General features: G+C 38.8%; 1 protein-coding gene and 1 pseudogene across 2 annotated transcripts in view; both read right to left on the bottom strand.

Moving 5' to 3' along the window:
- LOC101292394 overlaps nt 1–16,756 on the bottom strand; it is a 1,325,780-nt pseudogene that overhangs the window by 644,200 nt on the left and 664,824 nt on the right. The window lies entirely within an intron of this gene.
- On the bottom strand, nt 12,625–15,846 carry LOC101314065. The gene is made up of 7 exons (XM_004294035.1): nt 15,347–15,846; nt 15,023–15,208; nt 14,521–14,702; nt 14,155–14,300; nt 13,785–14,052; nt 13,405–13,710; nt 12,625–13,189 (listed from the first exon to the last, which is right to left on the bottom strand). The coding sequence occupies exons 1-7, from the start codon at nt 15,744–15,746 to the stop codon at nt 12,941–12,943; spliced, it is 1,737 nt and encodes a 578-aa protein (XP_004294083.1). The 5' UTR covers nt 15,747–15,846; the 3' UTR covers nt 12,625–12,940.

The raw sequence follows: 16,756 nt of genomic DNA, 5'->3' as shown, positions 1-16,756 counted from the left end.
ACTTACTACTTACTACTACTCTCTCTCTCTCTCTCTCTCTCTCTCTCTCTCTCTCTCTCTCTCTCTCTCTCTCTCTCTCTCTCTCTCTCTCTCTCTCTCTCTCTCTCTCTCTCTCTCTCTCTCTCTCTCTCTCTCTTTTTTTCTTCGAAGACAGACACCGCCGTAGCCTTGACGACGGGTGCCGCCGTCACCTCGACTTCGTCGATCTGTCTGATTCAACCATCGCGGCCAAATCCATGTTGTTTCGGAGCTGGGCGGGGACTGGGCAGGAGTGCGTCGGTGATGGGCTGGGTTCGTGCCAAGATGATGGTGCTGTCAGGGCGCGCTCGGGGCTAGGGCTCGGCTGGAGTTCGATCCAGGCTGGATCGTGGCTGGGGAAGGGCGCTGCTTTCCTGGGCTTGTTCTGCAGAGTAAGGTGCGCCGGAGTCGGTGGAGGAGGCCGGTGTGCTCGCCATCGGGGAAGGTGGGTGCCCAGAGAAGAAATATGGGTGCCCAGAGCATGACCTCTTTCACTTTCTCTCTCCTTATACATGTTGAAGTGGTGATGGTAAAATTGTCTTAAAAAATCTGAAGTTTATTATTTTATTATGACTTTAATATAGATTTGTGTATTTGGTTACAAATAAGAACATGATAAAGGATAAAGTGTAGAGACAAAGAGATAGCAAGAGAATCATCATCTTATTCATTGATAGAAGCCATTTATATAGGGAATTATAAAGTACCAATATGGTAATAATAAGGAATACATAGTCCTACTAACTACATATCCTGATGGCATACGGCCAAGACACACATATGGAATATCCTAGAACACTCCCTCTTATGCCGCGTGCCGGTATGCCTGTGGTGCTAACATGTCGCCTCGTTAAAAACCTTGTCAAGGAACAAAAACCCTGTGGGAGAAAAACTAAACCTTGATCGTAGGAGAAAATGAGTACGACACACCCTTCATATTCGATAGTGACATGTATGTATGTGCTAGACTCCCTTTGAAGTTTGCACCTCCCCCTGATCTTTACATCAATTATAGGGTTCTTCCTGATTTTTACTAATCACAGAAGTTTCAACAACTTAGTATGTCAGTGCTTTTTAACATGTCTTCAAATGTGGCAATTGTCAATGATTAACTAGATCATGCCGTATAGTCCTCAAACATGATCTTTTACACTTAGATCTTGAGGAGAAGGCCGCATGTGAACTCAAAACATAAGTTCGTACAGGAAATCAGATTTCAACGCAGCATGACCTTCAGTTACTAGAACAGCCGTCCTCTAGGAAATATGCATGAACGAACCGTAAACAGTTTTGAAAACTAGATTCATTTACCTTTCAACCGGATATTACACTCATTCTGGTTCGTGAGGAGCTGTTCACAAAGTCCTGTGAAAGTTGACTGTTTTGGCAAAATCAGATTCTCAGACATATTCGTTCTACTTTACAAAAATGGCCAAAACGCACTCGATATGATAGATATGATCAAATGGTTGGTGTCCCTGGAAAGTAGACACATAGACTTTCCAATGGTGCCAATTTCACCATTTTCTAGTGAGTGAGATTTCCTGTATGTCCCGTGGAATTTGACCTATGAAACTTGGCAGATTCTAATTTCGCTTTTGATGTGTCTTTCTTATGTAGGGATAGAATAAGCCTCAAACTTTCATACCATTAAGTATTAAAAAAGGAGTTACTACCATTACAATGGCATTGTGTGGGCGCATATATAGCTACACTTAGCTTTACAACTTTTCATAGCAAATGAGATGTTAAGTCTTTCGTATTGTATTGAGTACATTGATGCGTATTATTGTACTTAGATGAGAATTTCATCTCTTAACACATATTTGTCATATTTCTTTAGACAAAACAACAAATCCTCTTTAGAGTAAAGACTTCGACTAATCATGGGGTATATGTATGCCTCACTTCCGTTAGAGCACCTAAGCTGATTGATAGAAAATCATCATCAATACAGTCATCGAGTGTCTTTTCCAGACCATGTCTTCCCAAGATCTTTTTCATTCTAATTTCGGATGTTTGATACATATTGGCATCTCTTGTTCAATCAAGAGTCCATGTAAATCCGGAATGAACACGCAAAGGCATAATTCACCATATCGCTTCCAAATCAAGTAGAGTTCATGTGCGTTTCAATACCTTTAGCAAACGCGTGCTCCTGTGGTATGGAGCCACTTGATTCGGATGAATAAAATTCGTTTAAGATCTTCATGTATATCTCGGATCCCGTAGAAATGTTATTATGACAATATTCATAGGCTGCATGTTCAGTTATTCGGTAACTACCAAACTGAAAAAGTAGTGGAGTTCAATGACATCCATTACGAGAGCACATCTCATCGTAGTCAATCCCAGTGCGTGTTAGTGAGAGACCTTGCGTCATAAGGTGAGTTTAAGCTCTTGTTCTCACTAGCTATCTAACAAATGTATAGTTGATAGGTTTACACTTGCAGTGTCGTCATCACCTGCTTACTTGTAGAGATCTCTAAATGGATTGAGTTTGACATTGAGGCATCCCCTAACGATAATCACAATTCAGACTTCATGAGACGGATTTGGGTATCACTGATTAATGGATCAGGTTGTGCCAAGCTCGCTTTCTTCCTAGTGCGAGAAAATATCGAACCTAAGGGCCTCCCTCTTTTTGGGGAGCCACACGGCCTTGTGACACCAATTTTGCCATTATATGGCGTCACCGGCCATATCACCATCCATGGTGATGGCTCAAGACCAACTCATTTTGGTCGCACCATGTCCTCTTGATAGGACATCAATCCTTGCAGACATATTTGCAGCATGTGATCTCGTCACTTTAACACTTTAAGCATTCGGAATCAAGATGAGACTTAGTGGGGACAAACCACGACAATTCAAGTTGTTTCACTTGAACACTTGTGTTCTTATCTCCCCCTAACAGAGGGAATATTGTCTCATCAAAGTGACAATCCGCAATCTAGCGGTGAATGAGTTCGCTTGACAAGGTTGCTACATATGTGGATTATAGGGGTGGAGGTTCATATCCAACCTAAACTTATTCATCTCAAATGACCCATCATTGTGCGCAATGAAGCTTGCAGATGACATGTGGGCATAAGCCGAAGCCAAAATTACGTGTATATGATCAAAATCAAGTCATTTTGGTTTTTCCAAGGTCGTAAACTCTATGACTAGTTAACGAAAGCTCTTGACATGAACATAAACTAACTCAAAGGACCGTGAGGATTCGATGATGATGATTATGCGGTTTTATTAGTCTTCAACGTCTTTGAAAGATGACAATTGGTTAATAGCGTAGGGGGATCTAAAATCAAAAGCTTTCGGTAACTCCAAGTCAGCATGATCAAGCTTTGGGTAACTTCAACGTCTTTGAAAGATGACAATTGGTTAATAGCGTAGGGGGATTCAAAATCAAAAGCTTTCGGTAACTCCAAGTCAGCATGATCAAGCTTGTCCATGGAGGGTCGGTAGTGCGAGGCACACTTAAACCACTATCTCCTTAATTTCGGACAATTCCAAGACATCACACTGAGCTTGGATGAGCCTAGTTGAACAACTAATGATAGAAAATCCGCTATAAAGTAGAAGACTTAACCAAAAACACATGGGCAATCCTCCTTGAGGATGTGGTACCATGCGTCACCTTCAAAGGAAGGGACCAAAAGCAGCATAATATGCCATGTTTCTAAGGACAATGTAAGTGTACATCTTGATTGTAAATCAATACAAACCATAAGATGAGAATAGTTTCACAACTTCGAAAAATTCTCAATGCATTCATTATTGTAATGTATGTACATCGAGGTCTCGAATAAACGAAGGACATCAATACGTCACCTTATTATATATAGCTTAGAACGAAAATCAATGTCTAGCCGATGTCAAAGTTAGGGGTAACTAGAGTTGGATTCGAATCTTTGAAATCCGCGATAACGTTATTGTCCTCATATTGATTTTCCTTTCCGTTTTGTATGCATTCACAATTTGAGGAAGAGCTCGACAACTTTTAAACTAGTGATCCGGAGATTCACAAAGGTTGCATCGTCATGAGCTGGCATGAGTAGTTTTGACAAATTGATGTCTTGACCGGGAGTGCCGTCGGCCGGGAGTGTCGCCATTAGGGCCGATGGCAACATCCCCTTTTTTCTAGACATCGACGCGGCGTTTTCTGCCGTTGCCGTGACCCATATTGTTTTCCCCACATTAAGGGTTAATCCCATATGTGCAAGCTAATATGTTTATCTCATTAACGTTTATGCAATTCCCGTTTGCAACATAATGATCAAAATTAACTCTCGTTGGTAATTCCAAACCAACAGGGCCTAGAGAACTTGATGATGATCGAATCCTTTAAAGATTATGGATCATGATGCCACAAAAGATCATCGACAATATGTAGTTAATTAAGGTGGTAAGCAATCCACTTAACTTAATAACTCAACTTGTTGAGTTAGGTGGACGTTTCAAGAAACGCTCCATAAGTGAATTCCACAGTACATTGTGGTCATTATTTTTTGCACAGATTGTCATTGAAGACTTTTGTCGATATGGCGCGTGAAAGACTTTGAGCGCATGAGATGTAAAATCTCGGCATCTAGGCTTGTTAGCCTCAAGGTCAAAACATGTGGTTTAATCCTTTCCAATGAAAGGTTCCACATATACAAAGCGAAGATTCGCCTTAGGTATCGAGTACGTCAAAACTCAAATGAGCAAAATGTTACATTGCTCTTGCATACAAAATCAAGCTGTTATGAGACTCGATAGAGGTCACAAACGATGTTTTTAATGGTTTGTCATTCGGATTGATCACACACAATCTGGAAAAGCCGCGAATTGATCAAACACAATTCGAAAAAAATGCCTCGGATTGATCAAACACAATCCGGAGAAAGGTCGGGGTTGATCATACACAACATGAACAAGGAAACAAGAGTGATCAAACACATTCTTGACCCGCGAATAAAATTTCGGGATTTTTACCTACACGCAAAAAATCCCAAGCATAGAATGGAGATGGAGAAGGGAGGAAAGAATTTTATCCTCCCCGAGTTATTGAACTTCGAAAAGTTTAGGGTTTCAAAACATACATTTCGAAACTTCAAACACTTGAAGAAGTCAAAAATTGTAGTTGAAGGAAACCAAAAATCGTCTGTGGGCGGCAGCCAAGGGATTGGTAGCCGGTGATGTCAGACGATTGTTGGGAAAATGGGCGGCAGCGGTAGTCGGACAGAGGAGCCAAAAAACACTTTTTAGGGTTTCGGAAAACAAATTGTGGGCTATTAGTTCTAGGGTTAAAACAAAGTGCATGATAACATGATAAATGATAAAGTGTAGAGACAAAGAGATAACAAGAGAATCATCATCTTATTCATTCATAAGAGCCCTTTATATAGAGAATTACAAAATACTAATATGGTAATGATAAGGAATACATAGTTCTACTCTAACTACATACCTTGATGGCATAAGACCAAGACACACATATGAAATATCCTAAAACATAACACCTTATATTGGAATGGGCTCATGTCTATTAAATTCTTCTTCTTTTTTTTTATTAAAGGCCATACGGCAAATTCATTGATACTCAAACTAGAATAGCATGGATACATGCTCTCCCTTGCTAAACATTTGGGCAAGTTAAGGACTTGGCATGCTAGCACCACTCATTACAAAATTCCGTTCGCTTATTTCTAAAGAAAGAAATATTGAAGTACTAATACTTAGAAAAATCACACATCCTAACCAAGAATTTACTGTAAATAAACTAGCTAAATACTTGGAATTGAGCTAAAGTAAACCCTAACCTAAAATTAGAGCCCAAAGACCAAGAAAAGTCAAACCCTAGGCCCAAGCAAAGCAAGTCCAGCCCAGGTCTTCACTTCCTTCCTTCACTGCTCATTGTGCCGTAACTCACACCCTGCCATGAAGCTGCCGGATCTGCCATCGTCGTCGCTCAATCTACACCAACAACACGCCACTCCGACGCATCCATGGCGCAAAACGCCGCCTCAACCAGAGACAGCCACCAAGCTACATCCAAAGCAATTGAATTAAGAACTCGACAACCTCCAATGTAAGCATCCTTTTCATCAGCTTGCCTGAAAAAACGGTGCTTGTGGTTGTCTCCTTCTTCGAGCGTTATTTTGGTGAAAACCAGTGCAAACCACTTCGCTTAACCACTCGGTCAAAACAAATCCATACGTCCAAGGACGAATCAGTCATCCCCGTCCGGCAGCATCACGGCTTTGGCAAGGCCTCATCGGATAGCCACTGGACGAGAACGAATTTGCAGCAAGGTTGTCGGCCTCACTTAATTTGCAGCAAGGTTGTCGGCCTCACTTAGGATTTTTCCAGGTCTATTAAATTCATTGGAATGAGCAATAAGAGATTTAAATTAGTACTAAATAGACTTTTTTTTTATTAGTGCTGATTAATTTTACTTAATTACATTTACATATAAAGGGGTATATAGAGAACTTTTTTCACAATGCATGTAACGTCTACGTTTTCTCCTCTTGTTCTTCTTCTTTTCTTTCTTTCTTTCTTTCTTTCTTTCTTTACAATAAGACCATGATTTTTAGCAATGTTTTATATTTTCAACACATTTGTGATATATGGTCATATAGTTCAGAACTTCAATGTGCAATTATTCTCTAAGAATTCTTGAAGATCCTAACTTCGTATTTGTGATCGGAAGAATTTCTTCGAATTAGTGATAAGATCTAGTTTCTATATTGTAAGGTTCCTACTATTTTCAAGTTATTAGTTTTTATTGAATGGATGATCTAGATCTTCATGAGAAAGAAAACCTGTCATGGTATTGTATCAACCACTTTTTCTCATCCTTTACGTCTTTCTATATCTACCCATCCGCAGCCCATGGTTTTGACAATGCAAAGCAACTCAATACCTCATTTTGTTAGTTATGGAATGATTGAGAATAACATATATGAATCCAATATAGTGATAAGTTTAACTTGAAATAGAATCCAACTTGATCAACTGCCTCCTAAATTGAATTGGTCAGTAGAAGAGAAAGAGAAGGAGAAAGAAAAAGAAAAAGATCAAAACAAGCAAAAGGAATCATTAGGTGTGAATGAAGGACTACCTCATATCATCTTCACATCAATGTGCTACAAGATTACAACTTAAAAGACACAATTCTAGCTAACTGGATAAACATATATGAGGGTATGGATAGAGATCTAAAAATTAATGAGTTCTAATTACTGAAAAAAACGTGTGTGATGTTACTAGTACAATAAACCGTTACTCTGATTCACCCGACTTTAACACTTCGGAATATCGGATTAAACACATTAGATTCCTAATACCAAAATGTTGCTGTAATCCTTTAATTCTTTTACAGGCATGCATATTTGATTATGGAATCGACAACCAAAGAAGATCAAGAACATGAATGAGATCACAGAGCCCAAAAGGAGAATCTTAGTGATAGACTGATAGATGCCTTGGAAGGAGGCCTTATATTCTGTGTTATCTAACAAAATCTTTGGCTTCCTTATGTGACAATAGAAATGGTGTCATGGAGGCTCCACTGTCCTCCTCACATTGGTGGGTGGTACCTGGTTTTCTTGAAGCCACCAGTTTTTCTGTTTTGTTATGAAATCATCTTCAACTTGGGGATCATTTTGCTGGTGCCAAAGTGGGTCCTTGAAGAAAGGTAGAGATAGGATTTGCTCCTTTAGTGTGTCACGGGAGAGAGATTTGGGGATTCAATTATAGAATGTGTTTCCTATTCGATTATCAAAATTTATGAAAATTTCCCTTGATGAATTATATACCTGGAACTGAAATCTGGGTTTGGTTCATTACTGTCTAATAGTTTTGTTTTGGATAGTAAATTTTGACTGTTGTATCTATACCAAAGATCTGAATAGGATTTAGCATGTCCAAATTTTTTATAATTTCTAATTTTCTATGATATTATACAACTCATTAAGTTTGGGAAGATTCTCATATTTATTTATTTATGTATTTATTTTTTGTAATATTGTCATTATGATGTAATCGAATAAAGAATTTGAAAAAGAAACCCCGATTGAATCAGCTGACTAGCAAAACACTATAATTCTTTTAAGTATAATGATCACGATTAGAAATAAACGAGACATGGTGGATCTTTCATTAAGAACAAATTTGTTTATACGTAAGTAACAATTTGAACTGTGGCTATCTTTTAACCACTATAACCAGTCGAGTTGGTAAAAGTTTAGGTATCGAACCACCATACCAAGGCTCGAATCATGTCAACGATAATATCCTAATCTATCCTTAGTGATTAGGGGGAGAGAATGCATTATGACATGATCCGCTCGCCAGTCGAGTTGGTAAAAGTCTAGGTATCGAACCACCATACCAAGGCTCGAATCATGTCAACGATAATATCCCAATCTATCCTTAGTGATTAGGGGGAGAGAATGCATTATGACATGATCCGCTCGTCACAAATTGGTCTCTAAAACCAAATGTTGTAGTTCTTTTTATTCGGAGGGTTTCAAACTTTATGGTTTAGCTTGTGAATGATACATTTCACTAATGAAGTAATAAGTGGCAAGGAGGATAATCTAACTAGTATCTAGTGTAAAATTATTCTCATTTTCCATGATAAATTGAACTGAATTAAAACCTCAATCCAAGCCCCTATCGATCACCGGTAATTAAGTATTTTTCATCATTTATTAGAAACCGAATTTGGTCGAATGACTTACTAGGAATACCGTAATTCGTATGGTAAATGATCGCAATTACGACTAAATATAGGTGACAATGGATCTACTATTAGTAGCAAAATTTTGTTCTTGAAGTAAATACTTGGTCCGAAAGAGTAACTATACTTGAAGAAGGGGTATATTGTCCTTCGTTATTATTTGTTTCTTTTTTTTAAAACGTGGGAGATGAGGCAAGATCCAAACTAGATCGATAAGAAATATTATGTATAACTAATTGATAAGGCAGATAACCATTACCAATGATAATTTGGCCTTGAAATGTGGCTCGTTTCATTCATAATGTAGATAACCATTAGCAGACGATGATGATAATTTGGCCTTGAAATAGGCTTGATCCAATGCCTTTTAAATTATCTTACGAATATTTGTTCATAAGAAAAAAGAAAATTATCTTCCGAATATTATTATTGCATACATGCAATGCAAACCTTGAGCAATTTCACTTTCAAGAAATGCAGTGCCTTGCAACTCACTACATGGACCACAATATATTCACTATCCAAGAGAATCCCATGCACCACTTTTTTTCACCTTCTCAAGTTAGGGTTTTGGTGGTGAATTCCATGTTGGGAATTTCTTGGTCTGCTCCATGCATGCAAATATAGACTGCGTCGGTGTTAGTTTCAGAGGGGTCCCATGAAGGCTTGAAAAGCCAGCCCTAGATACCCAAAAATGAAACAATCCAACAATGGTGACAATCAGGACTGACTTGTAGCTCCATTTGGTAAGTAATGGGAGAGAAAATCTGAGCTGAGTGGGCTTTGTTTGGTGGGTGAGAGCTCTAGTTTTTAGTTGTCATGATGGTGAGCAAGTTTAGTGAGAGCTAGAAATCAGAGAGAGAGAGAGAGCTCATAAGAGTCGGTCTAGCAAGGAAACGAGGAGTGGAGCGAGAATTTGGGCGACAAATTTGACAGTATATTAGTATGATTCATAGTGCTCTAGATTTGCACATATGGTTTGAATTAAGAAAAAAAAATAGTTAGCAAAAAGGGAGAGATTTTTTGGTCATAAATTTGCATATATATACAGCTCCACGTCTCTCAGACAAAACCAACTAGAAGTGAGAAAAATCTGAAACTCTCCCACACTCAAATTCCTCATCTTTTGCCATCTTTGTTTGTGCTAAAAACGTGCCTAGGCTTTTGGGTTTGTTCCCCTCTCTCTGCGAGATTTTTGGGTAAAATCTTAAATCCCTCCCACACAGAGATCGGTTTGTTTTCAAATCATGGTTCTTCAAAATCCAAGATTTGGGTCCTTCTCTCTCCGATCTTTGTTCTTTCTTTCATAACTCAAAACACATGATCAGATTTAAAGGGTAGAGGGGGGAGAGGTTAAGGTAGAGCATGAAAGAAAAGCTCTCTCTCATGCTTTCTGGGTTTTTGATCCCACATGCATTCTTGCAATCTGTGTGAACTTGTAGGGAGTGTGTAGGTTGGAAATATAGCAAAAATGGGTGTAGAGGAGAAAACCCAACAGTGTACTAGTCCTACTGGTGGCTTTGGTAGATCCTCAAATTCCAAGAAGACTAATAAGCAAAAGAAAGTGCCACAGAGAGGTTTAGGTGTGGCTCAGCTTGAGAAGATCAGATTAGAAGAACAGCAAAAGAAAGCTGCTTCTGTTTTGACATCACCAACCCCCACACCTGCCTCAAATTCCTTACCTTCACCAACCAAATCATCTCCATGTGTTCCTAATCCTGCTCCCATTAGACATTATCAACCACCCTCTTCAATCTCATTTCCATCTCTGCCATCACTGGATCTGCCCTCACCAAACTCGATTTTCAGGCCACCCAATGCCGAGGTTGTTCGAAAACAACAGAACAGTGTGAGTGCTGTTCCATTGCCTAACAATGGGTTTGAGATTCCGGGACATGGAAATGTTGTTGTCCCCAACTTTTGGAATCCCAATTGTGAGTACAATGGTGCTGATCTCAATAAGGAGAGTTCATCAGGAATCTTGGATCCCGGATTCGCATTTCGGCCTAGTTTGAATAATTTGCCTACTTTTGATCACTCCAACCCGATTTGGCCTCTTCCCAATTTTCAGAGAACACAGCAATTTCATCACCAACCACAACCACAACCACCACCACCACCTCCTCCTTCATTGGTAAGAATCATGTTATTTTTTAATGGGGAAAAGAAAGAAATGACTATCCCAAGTTTGATATATGTTTATTAGTATTTTTTATGTGGTATTTTGGTGTGTGTAGGTGAATGTATCATCAGCTACTTCATTATCATCATCATCATCTGTGCTAAACTTTCACACAGAGCCCCCTTCAAACCAAAGCTATTACAGCAACTATACTACACCAATGTGGTCTGAGGAAGAAAGGGTATGATCATCTCTCTAAATTTAGCCATATGATTGTTTCTCCGAGTAATGTACTAGTATTGTTTTATCCATTTATTTATTTTTACAACGGAAAGTAGTACAACTGTTTTTTCTGATCACGGAAGGCATTGCACTGACACTGATCCGCTTAGATTTTGTGAGTGTGAATCATAGTCTTGGTTTTGTATAGAATTGTAGCTGTATTTTGTTGCCTTAGACTTGGATTTGAGTGGAATTTGTTTTTGTTAATTAGGAGTTACCTAAGAGAGTGTTCTATGTTTTGAACTTTTGATTAATGTGGAGTATATTTTGAATGTAGTAGATGGTTGGCATGAAAAGGCCATATCCCTTTTCTCAAGAGATTGATGCCCCCTCAATCAACTTCAAATTCCCAACCTTTGTTGCTCCTCCGATGAGAACAGATGAAACTACTTCCTGTGGGAACAGAGGAGGCACCTACAATTTAGACCCTGGATGCAACTCAATCTTCAGGTTTGAGAATATTCATCTTTGTGATCCATTTATATCTCCCAGGCCATGGTTCCTTACATGGTTTTTATTTGCACCAATTTCAGAGAAGGCCCTACATGCTCAACTTCCATTGCGGAGTCCAATTCAAAGATTAGCATTAAAGAAAATGGGAGTGTTAATGGAGATTTTCTCACACTTGCCCCTCCTACAAGTAATAGGGCATGTCCAAGCCAAAAGTTCAGTTTTCCTCCAGGTTATCTAGCATTCCATAACCCTGAAGTCCCCAATTTCGCCTCGTTTCCTTATCAAGTAAGATAATTAAACAGATACACTCACTTCTCATTCACGAGTTTGCTTTAGTCTTGTCATTTCATTCTCTAATTGCTTCTACTGAATCGTTACAGGGAAGTTCAGAAGATACAATTTTTCAGCCAGGACCAAGTGGTTCAAATCCACAACAGGCTTTCTACACCTTCATCCCACCAGCAAGAGCACAACTTGTTAGACCAGCAGCAACCATAAACAATTGTAATGGTGATGTAGGAGAAACTGTTGATCTCAATTTGAAGTTATAAACTTTGCCAGGCTAGTTGTTCTCCATTCAGTGAACCATGCATAGAAAATTTATAGGCTTTTCATAAAGTTCTACCGAGTAGGGTAGATATGTTTAAATTTGCATATGTAAGCTTGAGCCTTGTGAAAGCGTGGGATAGTTGATAAAGAAAAGGAAATGGAGATTTGTCAGTTTGAGTGGTTAGACAACATTTATGAAAGCCTTCTCCAGAAGAGTGGTGGGTTATGCTATGGAGTTATGTGGTTTATGATTTGCTTTCTTTGGTAGGTGGATGATGGATGAATGACTCAAGGCACTGGTTTGCTAACCAACTCTAGCTTGTGGATTGTGGAAAATCTGATTGTGTCATTGTGATTTGTCCCATCTTCCTTCATTAGAATCCATAGATCTGACCTTCATGAACTTAGGTTCTTATTTTTATTTATATTTTTTGGCTGCATAACCACGAGAAGAGGAGGAATTCGAACACGAATGGGGTGAATGCAGGGTTACAAGTTACACAGTTACTAGATGGTGGTGCTTGGAGAAATCAAATCGCCATGCTGATCCATGTTCAACGAGTTGTCAAGTAGAAGTAGAAACTTGTTACATCGAATTGAAAAAACATTGCCTCATAATAGTATTCGATTCAAGTTTCCGATACTAACATGCCTGGAGGGAAAGGAAATCATGGAGCAGCAACCTATGGATCTCCATTCCAAAATCTTGCACTGTCGGGTGAAGACTACATGATCTACTATGGCCTTGTTAGCTCACTGGCAACCGGGACTAGTGCACTTGAAGTCTATGACCAGCCAAAAACAAAATCCAGAACATAAATCAGTGCCACAGAGAAAGGATAGAGTATGAAAGCAATTGATGATGTCCAGAGAGGGAAGGTGGTGCGTAAACTGGCAAAAACACCCATCACAGTGCAGACAATAAGAATAACCAAAACTTCTGCCGAGAAATCCCATGTTAATTCCCTGAAGTAAACCAGGGCCAAAAATACCGACAGGCAAAGCACATTCTTCATGGTTACTGAGCCATACAACTGCCAAAATGAAATGTTGTATTTCAGCATTCAGCAAAGATGCTATCGAAATGAAATGTCGGCTGATAGCAGAGAAAGCTATACTTTAAGCTATCAAATTATATACGCAGCATTCAACTCCAATAGATAACTTATAAACACAACTATTATATATATGAGGTATTGTATGTTCTGCAGGGTGATATAACATAAGAGGATTTGTGAGAGATACAAACCTGAGAAAATGTCAAAGAAGCAGTTCGTATCTTTTTTCGGCTAGCGAATGTTATTGCAGACACACCCTCACTAGCAGTAAACAAAGGTAGCACAATGAATGAGACGAAGAAATTTGGAATGCTTGTGGCCTCTGAGAAATTATCAACCACGTCAACCAAAGGTTCTGCAACTACAGCCGCAATAAGAGTTCCTACCAACAGCATTCCTATCGCTTTAAGGAAGGCCACCTTGAGATTTTTCCTTCCCTCAATGGCCTCTTCACTTTGATCGCTAGCCGCCAGAAGATCATGCTCTTGCTTTGTTCTCTGTAGATGAATTTCCATGTAGTTAGTACATCATCATGGAAAAGAGTTTTAGTGTTTCAATAAGCAAACCTTACCGAGTGGAAATCAGTTAAGAATTTACGATCAGAGGGAGAGCTGGAATTTGCAACACGCTTTGCCACATTAAGCCATTTTGAGACACCATTAAAAAACTCATGACTATCAACGCGAGAATCGCGTGAAGTATCAAATTCTTGCATCAGTTTTTCCACAGCATCATCCTTGTTCAACTCTATTTGATCAAACCGGACTCCTATAATGAGTGCTCTTAATTCAGTAGCTGAAAGATATCCATCATGATCCTGATCAATTGTGTGAAACAACCTGGAAATGCATATGATCAGAAGTTAGAACAACCTCTAATAACAAAAGAAAAGAGGCAACAAGCCAACAATGTCTAAACAAAAAACAGCACGAAATACTAACTTGTCTATAACTTCTTTGTTCGGTTCACCATCATCGTCAAGAAGCCATCCCAACGCACGCATCTTCAGATGTTGTAAGATTCCTGATATAACATGCTTATGTTTTGCATAAGCAATATGTCTCTTCTGGACCCATGGCTGAGACACCTGCACCAACAGTACTAACTCATATATATACCAAGCTCTAAAATTCTCATTAAAAAAAACAGTGAAACAAATTATGGTTAGTTACAAAAATGATGATGTGAGTGAATCAAAATTGGCTCCAAAACTAAGACATGGCTGCATACAACCCAGTTACGTTCCATTTGAGTGGGAACCTACAAAACCAATGAGACATGTATGAAAATCATACATTCATACGTACCTGATAAACACAATACGACACAAATAGCGTGACAGAGACGATTAGAGCAACCAAAACTGCTATGCGTCTTGCTGATGTCGAATTGAGAAGCTGCGGTAGCTGAACTATAAGGAATGGAATGACAGAGACAGCCATAATCCTTGCAGAATAGCTAGTCCAGATGTCAGTACTCACACCAGAACCTGCAGTTAGAAATAGTTCTTATATGAATCAGGGATTTCTAAATTATATCATTCCTCAAGTGAGAAACAGAATCATTTTAAAGACACAATCAGCAAGCCGTATCTGAATTAGCACGTCAAGTAATCCATTTTTTTGTTCAAAAGAAGCATATTGCGGATTGATTCCTTCCATTTCCATTCGACCATTTGTTTAAATACATTTCTTCTACTGACAGAAAAATTACCATTTCTGATTTTCTCTGTTTCTAATTCTTTATGACTATATGTTTTAGATGGCAAGTGCTAACCAAAAATGTAAAAGTAATTTTAAATGGACATACCAGTGAAATTAAACCCTTTAGTGTCCTTGTTATCTTTGGCAGTGGAATCCTCAATATCGCACTTGCCAACAACAACACAGGATCCCCATATCAGTGAAAGAACCAACACTGTTGAACCAGCAAGCAACCCAATTCCCACAGACACCTGACTTTGCGCAGTTTCTGTACTCCCAGAGAGTCCAGATACTGAAAATAAAAGGGCAGCAAATACATCAGAAGCAAGTTAGAGCTAATTGATCAGTACATTAGCATCGATCTATATAGAGCAGTTAAACTGAAATTCAGAAACAAAAAAGAGGTGCAGGATAAAGATGGAAGACTCACCGAGAATGAGCATGGCATCAGGAAGAGAAGTGAGGACAGGGAGGAACAAGCCTCCGACGATACCGGGGCCGAGAATCTCAAGCAGAATCTCGCTGCCGCTGGAGAGCCATTTGGCTGCGGAATACATCAAGTAACCATAAACCAGCATGAGGAACAAGTTTCCAAGAACAGTGGTGGTGCATGGCATGAAACCGTAGGTCTCCTCACACGTCAACTCCGCCGATGTTAAAGGTTTGAGACTGAGGAGGTAGGATGAGGTCTCGTAATTGGGTTTGCTAATCCCATCGGAGACTAGTTCTGTTGAGGATTTACGGTAAGAGGTGAAATGGCCTTGGACATTGCTGCATAGGGCTAGCAAGAGGAGGAGGAAGAAGAAGGGTACGTAGGGCTTCATAGACATAGCTAAGCTAATAGTATAGCTTCATCAGTAGCCTGAAAGTATATATGTATCTGAAAATCCGAATGCAACATATCAGAAAAGGAATCTTGTGTGAGTGAAGTTTGAGATAGACATATGTGTGGCGTACGTAGAAGAGAACAAGAAAAATGTGGAGCAGGAAATTTAAGCAGTAGCTGACAACTTCAGAGTTGAGACAATCACATGTGTGCAAGGAGTACACAACGATTATGGAAATTTTGATAGTTCAAAAAAAAGAAATCTCGATGGATATATCGAGATTATATCGAATATCGATGGAAATTTTACCAAATTTTATCTAAAAGTTGTATATTCGACCAAAAATAAACTAAATATAAAATATCGGAAAGATATGAAAATTAATATTTGAGGATATTTTAGATATTTTACTCCTTGCATGTGTGTTTCCTGTTCACCTGTGATTTCTATTTGGAAAATGATTTTGGCCTTAATAAGGCCTAAGATTTTTGGCCTTAATCTTAGGTGGGTGGCATGCTATGTCACCTAAACACCAGTGGCGTAGCCACAATAGGGCCAAAGGGGTCAATTGACCCTTCTCAATTTTTTACCATGTTTCTAATTGGTTGAATTTTTTACATCTTATTATACATATTATCATAACATTACATATTTGACCCCTATGACACAAAGACAAATATAGAAATATAAGCCAATCTATATTTATTTTCTTAAAACATTGGACTCAAAAATAATAGATGTCTTCTGCCAAACACTTACAAATCTACCTAAAAGGCTAAACCCTATCATGTATTTATTTTTTTTCTTCATTTTTATTTTCAACTATCTTTTTCTTATTTTTCTGTCTTAATATTCCAAGACTACGTACATCGTCGTCGCATGTCAGCCTTCGTCTCTATTCCATTTCGGCATTTCCCATAATTTAGCATTAGCTAAAATTGTTACTACCCATGCGAAATAAATTAAGATTATGGGACTAAGTTATACATGGGTTCAAATCTACTATAAATCTC

This window comes from Fragaria vesca, linkage group LG3 (genome assembly GCF_000184155.1).
Source record: "Fragaria vesca subsp. vesca linkage group LG3, FraVesHawaii_1.0, whole genome shotgun sequence".
Classification (NCBI taxonomy): Eukaryota; Viridiplantae; Streptophyta; class Magnoliopsida; order Rosales; family Rosaceae; genus Fragaria; species Fragaria vesca.
The sequence above is the reverse complement of the archived record's forward strand: the minus strand, read 5'-3'. Positions and strand labels throughout refer to the sequence as shown.

Coding starts and splice junctions, on each gene's coding strand:
- LOC101314065 (XM_004294035.1), bottom strand. CDS start 15,746: ATGTCTATGAAGCCCTACGTACCCTTCTTCTTCCTCCTCCTCTTGCTA. Junction 15,209..15,346: donor TGATGCCATGCTCATTCTCG/GTGAGTCTTCCA, acceptor TTTTATTTTCAG/TATCTGGACTCTCTGGGAGT. Junction 14,703..15,022: donor TAAAGGGTTTAATTTCACTG/GTATGTCCATTT, acceptor TTCTAACTGCAG/GTTCTGGTGTGAGTACTGAC.